The sequence below is a fragment of the Xiphias gladius genome, chromosome 19 (assembly GCF_016859285.1).
Source record: "Xiphias gladius isolate SHS-SW01 ecotype Sanya breed wild chromosome 19, ASM1685928v1, whole genome shotgun sequence".
Lineage (NCBI taxonomy): Eukaryota > Metazoa > Chordata > Actinopteri > Istiophoriformes > Xiphiidae > Xiphias > Xiphias gladius.
The window spans coordinates 16864359-16875000 of record NC_053418.1 but is presented as its reverse complement, the minus strand read 5'-3'; the positions used below and the strand labels follow the sequence as shown (position 1 = coordinate 16875000).

General features: G+C 41.3%; 3 protein-coding genes across 4 annotated transcripts in view; 1 reads left to right on the top strand and 2 right to left on the bottom strand.

Moving 5' to 3' along the window:
* LOC120804842 overlaps positions 1-1285 on the top strand; it is a 2647-nt gene extending 1362 nt beyond the window's left edge. Inside the window, exons 3-6 of the mRNA XM_040154514.1 lie at positions 77-144; positions 425-553; positions 740-835; positions 928-1285. Of these exons, the coding sequence (XP_040010448.1) occupies positions 77-144; positions 425-553; positions 740-835; positions 928-1016 (382 nt within the window). The 3' untranslated portion in view covers positions 1017-1285. The remainder of the gene's footprint in view (positions 1-76; positions 145-424; positions 554-739; positions 836-927) is intronic.
* Positions 1286-3421: 2136 nt separating this feature from the next.
* Positions 3422-6511, bottom strand: f2r (coagulation factor II (thrombin) receptor). The gene is made up of 2 exons (XM_040154230.1): positions 6240-6511; positions 3422-5122 (listed from the first exon to the last, which is right to left on the bottom strand). Exons 1-2 carry the CDS (start codon positions 6307-6309, stop codon positions 3894-3896), a joined length of 1299 nt encoding a protein of 432 aa, XP_040010164.1. The 5' UTR covers positions 6310-6511; the 3' UTR covers positions 3422-3893.
* Positions 6512-6716: 205 nt separating this feature from the next.
* iqgap2 (IQ motif containing GTPase activating protein 2) overlaps positions 6717-10642 on the bottom strand; it is a 38268-nt gene continuing 34342 nt past the window's right edge. For both annotated transcript variants that reach the window (XM_040154857.1, XM_040154858.1), the window contains exons 33-38: positions 9526-9613; positions 9160-9372; positions 8889-9049; positions 8573-8716; positions 7643-7751; positions 6717-7322 (exon numbers count right to left, since the gene is read on the bottom strand). In XM_040154857.1, coding sequence (XP_040010791.1) covers positions 7209-7322; positions 7643-7751; positions 8573-8716; positions 8889-9049; positions 9160-9372; positions 9526-9613 — 829 coding nt within the window. In that variant the 3' untranslated portion in view covers positions 6717-7208. The remainder of the gene's footprint in view (positions 7323-7642; positions 7752-8572; positions 8717-8888; positions 9050-9159; positions 9373-9525; positions 9614-10642) is intronic.

Genomic DNA, 10642 nt, shown 5'->3' with positions numbered 1-10642 from the left:
GTTTAAAGTTCAGAGCGTATACTGAAAGGTTGACCTGGATCATTTTTCTCATTTTTCTTGCTTTTTCTGGTTGCAGAAATGATGAGAAATGCCTTCAGGGTTTAGCCAATGCCACCATCTCAGGAATGACTAGCCATACCACTTGTATGTATCTTGAAATATTCACAGTGTTTTCTGCTTCTCTCTGATTCTCTCTCTTTCTGTGCTGTGTAATGTTATGTTGGTGATGCATGCAGCCAAATCATATTACAGAGGAGTGAGTGGTTTTCTTAAGAAAACAGTCTCACAAGCCTCAAAATATTAATGTTTTGTAATTTTGGGTATTTTTTTATACAGTGTTTTCTTGTGCACTATTTCACATAGAAAACCTAAATATCATAGCTAAGTAGGTCACTCTGCATTGCTTTTAATCCTCGTTCCACAGTTAACATCAATGGCCACACTTCATATCATGATGGGAAGTACTATGAGACCTGTGCCGACTGCCTCCTGTCCGAAGATACCACCCTCCTTCCTGACGGCAAGTCAAAAGGACGATATCTTTTTCTCTTTAGTAAGTTTTAGTTATTTATTTATTTTTTTACCTCAATCACTCATTTGAGAAAAAATACACTTTTTTGGTCACTACAGTATTTTGAGGTACTAGTTTGCTATTTCTCTCTGTCATCCCTCCCCTGGCTTCCCACATCTCCTCTCCAACTCACCCTCCTGTTTTATTTCTCTGGCCCCTCTTTTAAAGCACGGACCGGCACTCTGGAGCCATCTGAGTTGGAGACCTTCAAGAAGCAGGCGGAGTGTCTTAAATTCCTCCCAGAGTACCACTTTGTAGGCACAGGTCAGTCATCATTTCAGCTCTGCATGTTCCTCGCACCCAATTCAATTATCAGAGTAAATTGTTTTCATTCAGTGTTTTTCCTCTCATTTCAGATCTGTGTCCAGATGACAGGGAAACTGCTGCACCTGCTGTCGAGAATACAGAGAATGATCAAACTGATGCTCAGCCCACAGCAAAGTAAAGCAGAGCACAGAAGTGCCAGTGCTCAACATGTTCTAAATAATGTTGTAATGTGATCTGCTTGTGGACTGACGTAGTCTTGTGTTTTGAAATAATTTTTAATTTGTTGTTCAGTTGGTTTCAGCGGCAACAAAGTTCAACGGCTGCTGGTGTCACATCATGTTACTTCATTAGTTTAGTTTAACAAATCTACTTAAATGTCTCCTTTAATGCCTCCACTATTTTCCACTGGTTGTGCACGGTAAATAAAAAAAAAATTCAGTCTCCCTCTGTACTGTGTTCTGGTCATTTATTTCTACACTTATTCAGAAAAAGTATTTGGCTTCTCAGCAGCCACATTTCCTCATCCTTTTTCAAATGCAATGAAAGTTGCCAGACACTCTGGTGACCCATATGTCAACACTATACGCTTCATCAAAACTACTACAGCTCTTCCAAAATGCTCCGTTCCCAGGAACTTCAACAAAGACCGTTGCTGGGTAACGTCACCGTCAGGGGGAGAAAGACGATGTCAGACCTTTAAACTGTCTCCACAAGGAGTCCACACAGCCCCACAGGGAAGCAACCTTCGTTCTACTGATGAAAAGCTTCTTCGGGTCTTTTTTTTAAATGTCTCATCAGTCCGAGACGAGTCGTGGCACCTTGCCCGAGTTCATTCAGGGAAAGCGGCATGGGCAACAGAGGACTGATGAGCTGGCCATTCAGGGCTGAACAAAAGAAATCTGCAAGGCTCTGCATGGTCATTAAAAAAACCTTCCCTGGTGCATATAAGCATGCTGAAACCGCCCTCCACCCCCATATTAGCACTTGCAAGACAACCTTTTTTTTTTTTTTTTTCGAAACCCCAGAGGGAAAATGAATCGGCAGTAGAAGTGTTCTGTTGCAGGTTCAGCAACATCCTCTTCAGTGCTGCCGTCTCTCAGTCTCGTCCTCATCCCTGTCTGACAATGGCTCTGCCTGTCGTCGTGTTTCTGTTGGCTCTCGCTTCCCTCAGTGCCGCATCTGCACCTGACTGCAAGGACCTTGTCAAACCTTTAATGCCAGAGGACCCCAAACAGGTAAGTTGTGTTAATGATCCTTTTTCTTATTTATACCAAAGATGATTACCTTTATGAATATAAAAAAATATATAATAACTACGCAGAATGAGATATTTTTAATATAGTTACGTAAATCTTGACTGCTTACGTGAAGGTATTTGGAAAATGGGTGTATGTGATGGGAGCTGGTGACCCCAAGCAGTACCACAAGGCACTGGAGTCTCTGAAAAGTTCCTGGATAGACTTGTCTCCCACTTCTGACAGTCAAACTGTGACATTACGATGGGGAGATCACTGCTTGTAAGTTTGGTGACTTGGTTAATTTATATGATAATCAGAATCATGCATGAAAAAGAGTTTGCAGCTCTATATTAGAAAAGAAGGTTTACCTTTTCAATGACATGTTAAACTTTAAGCTTTTGAAAACAAATTCTGTCAAAATTTATTCTTGCTTCTCAGTAATCGGTGTATCTCGGGGGAGGTGAATGCAACAGTCTCCGGACTTGCCACCACATTTCGCAGTAAGTGAACGCACTTGCACAGATAAAGAAATGTAAAGAAGAAATATATCTTTAGACTAATCTGCAGAGACAATGATATCAACACCAGTAGATGTCGTTTAATAATCAGTAACTCTGCTTTTAAAGAAAATCTGTCAGAACACAAGGGACATATCCTACCGACTTGCTCTGACTGCCTGCTGTGGACAGACACCTTTCGAAATGGGGATGTCACTGGTAGATACATCCTGCAGTTCAGTAAGTCCTGTCCTCATCAACACATTTTGACTGAGTTTCAAACATGCACGCTCCTTTTTAATTCTCCCTCCTCTTTCAGCAAGGGCAGGAAAAATAGATCCCAAAAATGTTGAAATTTTCAAGAAGCAAGTTGGGTGTCTGAACTTCCCAGAGAACGTCCATAGCTACGATGGCAAAACAGGTCGGTAACTCACTAGTGACCACTTCTCCACCATTCTTGTAAAAAAAATAATAACTGAGTCTTAACCTTTACTGGGCGCTACAACTTGCACAAGTTTCGACAAGGTGGAGGTGTTGTATTGAAATGCAATATTTAAATATGATAATACATTATGTACCATCATCATGTTTGGAATAATTCCATGAAGTGCAATGCACATGGGCAGGCAATGGAAATGGAGCCAACATTCTCCATGAGAGAATGTTTCCCTCCATCAGGGAAATGGTCGTATTTGCTTTCCTCTGCTCTTCTCTCACAGTTTATCTTTTTTTTTTTTTTTTTATGTTTCCTGCGTTTCAGAGCTGTGCCCAGACGACAGAGAGAGTACTAAAGAGAGCGAGCAGCAATAAAAAAAAAAAAGACAAGAGATAAAGCAACTTTTGTATTGAAAAAATATGTATAATGTAGTAGTTTTGTTTTGATTGAATTATACATGCTTTGGCACAAACTTTGGTAGTTACACACACACATATATTGTATTTTTTGACCTCATGAATGCCAGAACATCGACAAGTGATTATTGATTTTACATATTGACTTATAAAAACCCATAAAAGCGGTTTTTGTCTTATAATTATGCTGTTGCAACATTACATATAAAATAAAATCCTGAAGTACAAGGCACTGGATACACTGAACTTCTACACCAAAATACCTTTTTTTTTTTCATCAAAACGATATAGTAAATTTGAACACAAAAAAAAACAACAGTAACAGTAAACAGGTATAGTTGTGGTATTTCTTTTGATCCAACCCAAGCATTTCCTTAGTAATGTTTCAAGTACATATTGATGTACTATGCTGCGGGTTTGTGTGCGAGTTTGAAGTCTCTCAGAGGCGGCCTCCTCATGTCCCTGCACTTAAGCCACCAGCCTGCTGTAATGGCTCCCCAGACCAGTTTGAACGCTCTCCAGCTTGCATAACCTGCTGCTCTCTGTCCGCCCACTGGTCCTTGTACTTTGTGTCTCTGAGCTGCTCTCAGCCCTTGCCAGTCGCCTACGACTGAAGAGCGCTGCCACCTGCTTCTGGCACTGCGAGGAGCCAAAGTAATAGAGGAATGGATCCAGACAGCAGCTGAGGCTGCCTACACACATGGAGAGCAGGTACGCCTGGTAGGAACTGTTGGCGGACTTGTGGGACAGCTGAACATAGTGAACCATCAGGATGATGTTGGTGGGGGTGAAGCAGACCACAAACACCACCAACACGATCACAGCCATCACTACAGCCCGAGTCTTCCTGGAGCGGTTCTCCACATTGGCTGCTGCCAGAGCCTGGATAATACGTACATAACAGACAACAGTGAAGACCAGAGGGATGAAGAAGAAGACAGAGGAGTAGATGGGGAAAAAGTAAAGATAGTAAGTTTGTAGTTTTTCCACATCCTGCACATCATGGCAGGTGGTGATGCCCAGGTCTGACAAAAAGAGGGTCTGTCCTGAGATCAGCAGAGGGGATACTCCTCCGAGGGCCAACAGCCACATGGCAGCACACACAGCTGAAGCTGTCTGAGAGCTGCGCCACATCAGCGAGTTCATGGGGTAAACAACGGCCAGGAAACGGTCGATGCTGATGCACATTATGAGCAGGACGGAGCAGTACATGTTGCAGTAGAAGGCTGCTGTGACAACTCTGCACATGAAGGAGCCATAGATCCAGTTGTTGCCGTGGTAATGGTAGGCAATCTTGAAAGGAAGCAGTAGGCCAAACAGCAGGTCAGCGCAGGCCAGGTTCAGCATGTAGATCACCGCTGGTTTTCTGGGACGGATGTGATGCACAAACATCACCACAGTAACAAGGTTGAGGGGCACGCTGATGATGAAGACAAGGGTGTAGACGGTGGGGACAAAGCTTGTTGCCAGGCGACCCTGGAGAAAACCTTTAGCCTCTTCTGAGACAAAATAGCGTTTCTGGGGATGACGGTGTGGGCCGTGGTGGCCGTGTCTTTTCACCGGCTCCTGCCCCAATCCTGAGCCAGACCCCGCGTCGTCCCCGAAACTGTCTAACGCAGACAGCTCAACGTAGTCCACGGGCTCATCCGTGACCATTATAAAGTGACCAGAAAAAGTCCGTGGCAGCAGCAGTGAAGCTTTAAAGACGGACAGAACAGAGAAGCAGAACAGAATACATGTTACTGTCTTTTCCTCTTTACATAAATCCAGAAATAAGTGGGAAAGCTTCATCGTAACAAGGTTAGTACAGTTATAGACTGGAGGTATTTTAGTATTAATCATCGTATTTTAAGCCACACTTACCTCGCTATGCTTCAAAGGCAGCAGAGAGATGCCCAGGGGGCCGAGTGGGTGTTTTTTCTTTTTCTTTTTTTTTACACTGGTGACCCTTTCATAACCTTCCATGACCAGTGGTATCGGAAGTATTTGGATTCTGTACTTCAGTAAAAGTAGTAATGCCGCATTGTAAAAATACTCCATTACAAGTACTGCCCTCAAAATGTTACTTCAGTACAAACATAATATCAGCAAAAGTTACTTTCATTTTCAAATACCCTTACAAAGTGTTGATTATTATATTATTGCATTACTACTGATGCATCGACATGTAAGCAGCATTTAAATGTCTGAGGGGATCTGATTTTAACTACTTGATATATTGTTGGTTAGTCTAGCAATGATTCATATATTACAAGCTGATTATGTTTCCTAGGTAAAATCTTAACCTGCAAAGCTGTAACTATCAAATAAACGAAGTGGAGTAGATGTAGGCTATTAATTCGCATACAATTGAAATATTTAAGTAAAGTACAAGTACCTCCGAATGGTACTTAAGTATATGTACCGAGTTCTTTTCCAACATTGTCATTAGACAGAATAACAGGTCAGAAACCTATAGGTCTAAAACAAATTCTGGTTTGAGTTCCCGATTACTGTCGGACTCCTGCAGCTGTAGTAACCAAATTTTCCGAGCCAATGCTGGAAAGGTGATAGCAGGGTCATTCCTACGTTTCCAGTAGTCTAGCCCACAGTATAGGCTATAGCATGTTGTAAGGGGAATTATGGGCCACTGCGTCGTTCCGCTGAAGCAACTGTATGAACAGGAGATGCCGCGTTTATTTTCGATCAGACGGCTGACATACAAACATACCAAATGTCACTTTCTCCTGCATTTATCTTATTAATAGACCCAACCATCTGTCATGAACAAGCGTAAACTTTCGCGCAAAGTTTGTGGTTAAGAGCGCAACTTACCATTTCGGGAGGGGAGCGCCGAGCTCTGGAGGGAAAACGATAGCAACAACGCTGCCGCCAGGTGAACCATGGCTTTGCTCTGCGTCCTCTGGATAAGCGTGTGGGAATTATGCGCTTGCTGGGAGAGTCGCTCCAGCGTTTCTCCTGCCAACCTCGGACCTGGTCTTGCAGTCCAGTGTGGATACGCCTCCCCCTCACGGCACACCGCCTCCTCCGCCCAATACAGAGACAGGATGGCATGAGTAGGCTGCCATTGACCTTAATCCTCCCACGGAAATATTTTTCCTCGAAGCCATTTGTTGATACAGGCGTGTTAAAGACAGATAAAATAATACTAAAGTGTACGACCCATTGGGGGGAGGGGGGGGTCAAATAATTTTGGGCATGTGTAATTTATCATGCACGTTCAAGCATTAGAAATCACATATCCTGATAAACACGTAAAATACACCAGATGCAGCTTTTAAAGGTTTTAAATGTTTTATTAATTAAAACATGTGTCTTGAACCGCTTTAATTAAAAAGGCACTGGTAAACTACATTATTTCATCCAGCCACCAAGGCTGGCTGGAAAGTTGCTCCACAGCTCCATTCCTGAACTGAGAGCATCTGAAATTTCCATCAAACCCTTAAAGTTTTTTCAGCATACAAGGTAACAGTAACAGGGTGTTTTCTAGTATCTTTTACATACAAATACATGAAAAACCATTACAATTTAATTCTTAAAAATACATTACATTTACAATCACCACGTGGAAAAATACAGAATGGATATATTTAATTGGACAACAACTACATTTCATTTTGGTGTGATCAATCAAATTATAACCAGATGAAACAAAACACTGTCCTGAGCCATCAGATGTTTTCTGACAAAATTAATGTTGGTCAACAAACTCAGTACTGTCAGAAGGCACAATCTGTTTCCTCCGCCGCTCCTGTTGCTTTCTCCCTCTTGCTCTTTACTTTCTCATTTTCCATAGAATTTCTTGTTTAGGAGGAAAATGAGCAAATTTACATTCACTTTGGCTTTGTCAAACATCTTCATGACGGCCACGCCTTCGTACTGCAGCTGAAGGAGGTCCTGGACACAAAATAAAACCCATGCAATGACAAACTCCAATTTGGCAGGTTATATAATATAATATATAATAATGCTTGGCGATGGAAGTAAATTCAATTATTTGATAAATTATTATAGTCTCCAGTAGTTTTTCTCTCAAATGTTTTTTTCATAGTCAGAAAAAAAAATATAGGCTCATCACAAAAAATGTGTCTGAACTGGAAAATATTTGCTTTATTTCCATGATAGTAGTCCAATGAGGGGAACAGGAAATTTAACCATCTGTCATCAAGTTTTAGTAGCAAACTGCTTTATTTCGTGGAAAGTTGGGAAATGTTTACCTGGAAATGAAGCTGAACTTTTTCCATCTCAACTCCCATAAACTTAGCCTTCACCTCAAAATCCCCAACTTCCTCAGTAGGTGAAATGTCAAACATGACATTTTTGAACCTGAGACATGAGAGAGACAATAACATGGGATTAATGAAGAAAAAAAAAAAAGTCAACACAGCACATTTGGGAAAACAGGACCATCATTTACAGATTTTGGAATATGCACAGTACTTTGGAGAAACTCCAAATCAAACTGTTATCAACGAATTTTCCCCGCATTGACAAATTTGAGCTGCGTATTTGTAGTGAGTTACTCTTAAGATGAACTACTTCACGTTCTTACATTTTTGTCCTTTCATTTATACACGACTGCTGTCCATTTCGTCTCTGGTGCAGTTCAAAATTTTAACACCGTGATGAGAGCACGGTAATGGTCTTGAGAATAAAAGGTGAGATAGGGCATGAAGACAAGTGTCAGCTTACTCACAAATACCCCAAATGTTTTTCTTTAACACAAATATGATGTTTCTTCTTTTTGGCAAACATGAATTATATTCTAAAGTAGGATACAACAAAACTAATGGAAACTACAAATTGTTTGAATGATCACACTAAATGTATGAAAATGCCATGCTTGCTCGCACTGTCTAAAATGGTTCTGTCTTATTGTGATATGATACGGCAGTTAATTTTTGACCAGTGTTGAAAGGTGATACGCAGCAGTTTGCAACACTGATGATGGTGGGTTGGTTGGGGGATAGATTTGATCATCTAAACTGCAGCCAGAATTTCTCTTCATGTCGCAACCTAGCACTAGAGACTTCAGTACAGGGGGGTGTTACTGTTATTAAAAGTCCAATTTCTGACCAATGTTAAACAGCAAGATTAAATCCCAGCCCTTTCTGGTAGCCGTCTAAGTGGTGAAGAGCTCAACTCACTGGTTTGTCTGAAGTCCTTCTATCTCCAGGATGACTCCCTTCTCATGCAGTTTCGCTGCAGTGTACTTCAAAGACTGTGGCTTCCACTTCTTACTTCCCTTATCGTCTCCTTTGCTGTCCAGTTTTATAGATCTGCGTGAATTCCTGGATTGACAAAGCACCGTAATACACTGTATGAAGTCAAAAGGAATCTTTCCACATTTGTTAAACCGTCAACACAAATGACAGGAAGCACGATCATCATATAAAAATAGAGAAATTCTTTTTGGTAAAACTCTTCAACCTAACAAGGTGAAGAAATTAAGGTACCACTCACTTCCTGTTGAGGTTATCCAGGCAGGTCTTGATGTAGGTATCATAATAATTCATCTGGTCCTGGTAGAAGGCAGTTTTCGAGTTGAGCGCTGTCAGTGTCTGCTGGAGCTTCACAAGCTCAGCCTTCCTCCTCTGTCTGTAGCGTCTTTGGTAGCGAATATCCTGTCAATTATAGTTTTTACAAATTCAGAAGCTGAACAGACCTAACAATGCTTACAAGTAAGCATTGGAGGCATGTGTCTTTCTAGGTGAATGAAGAGCTGCTGATGAACCTTTGATATGTCATTGATGAGGTCCTGGTATTTGTTACCAGCAGTGGCAAGGCCGGCCTGCTCCAGGTTACGGAGGTTCCTCAGGATCTTCCTCTTCTTCTGCTCGAGAGGCAGCTGGCTGTCCTCCAGTACTGCTGCACTGCTCTTCAGACCCTCTGGTGTCTGAGCATCCTGGACTGCCCGGCGTTCTACAAGCTTAGTATGCTCCGACTCCTTCAGGAAAGAATTCATATTAGAAGGGCGCAAATTAGTGAGTACATTAGATTTCAAGCCAAGACCAAACATTAATTGCATATATTCCTTTGATAAAAGAAAATAGCGGTTGGGTACATGGGTAAGGAAAACAAGATAAAGGGAAAATATCACCTGTGGTGCAGTTGCTGGGGTCTCGAGAATTTCAGGCAAAGTCTCTCCAGCTTGTATCCGAACCACATCCACTATTAGTTTTTTTGTCCTGACACATGAATGCGCGTACACACACACACACACACACACACACACACACACACACACACACACACACACACACACACACACACACACACACACACACACACACACACACACACACACACACACAGAGAGAGATAATCTTTTAAAGCCAGAATTCTCTCTCTCTTATTGCATGTGTGATGTCACCTAAACCAAAAAATATGAGGCTGTTGTCATGTGATGGCAGATAAATCTTTTTGGGAAATGTATTACTAGTATCAAGACACGTAACGTGAGTTACCACCAAGTACAAACCAATTTTCTAAGCAGAACTGAAACATCTTTCACCACCAACAATAATAAATTCTTCTCAAGGTAATGTTTGTTTGTTTGTTTGTCCAGTTACCTCAAAAAGCTACTTAACAGGTTGCAGTTAACTTTGGTACGAACTTACACCATGAGCAGAAGAATATCCGATCCAATAGTGCCACCATATGAATGTAAGATAAATATATCGATATAAGCCAAGCTTATTTTTCAAAACAGCTCTTCACCATTGTTTTAAATTTCATAATGTATTTGGAAATCCCAACAAGTTGGGCCCCCCCCCAATGTTCCATACCGTAGTTCTGTGATTGGTTGCCAAATTCTTGTTAGCATGGCCTGAACACATTTTAAAATTACAATTTAGATGACGTGCACATATCAGCTGAGACAAATAATGATTCACATTTATTTTTCTTATTAAAAACTGTATATGCCAAAAAATAATGAAGAGACCAGCTCTCCAACACAGTATCTTTTAAGAAACCGATGTAGACGGATACATGTTTATAGAAAAGATAACACTGACCACCAAACCCCTTCCTTTTTGGGCAGGAAATGATAGAAGAGCAGGAAAGACAACAAAGACCCTACTGAGTGATAGCCATGAAGAAACACACACTGTGTCAAGAAGGGTTAAGTAACGTGCATCACACAGCATTCACAGCAATCTCAAACTCTATACTGAACACTTCTGAGGAAGTGTGATTCAGTGTAATGTTTTAAA

What these genes read in the sequence shown, in the direction of transcription:
- f2r (XM_040154230.1), bottom strand. Translation starts at nt 6,309, where the DNA reads ATGGTTCACCTGGCGGCAGCGTTGTTGCTATCGTTTTCCCTCCAGAGC. An exon ending in GGCGCTCCCCTCCCGAAATG is followed by an intron (nt 5,123 to 6,239) that starts GTAAGTTGCGCT and finishes CCGTCTTTAAAG; the next exon opens with CTTCACTGCTGCTGCCACGG.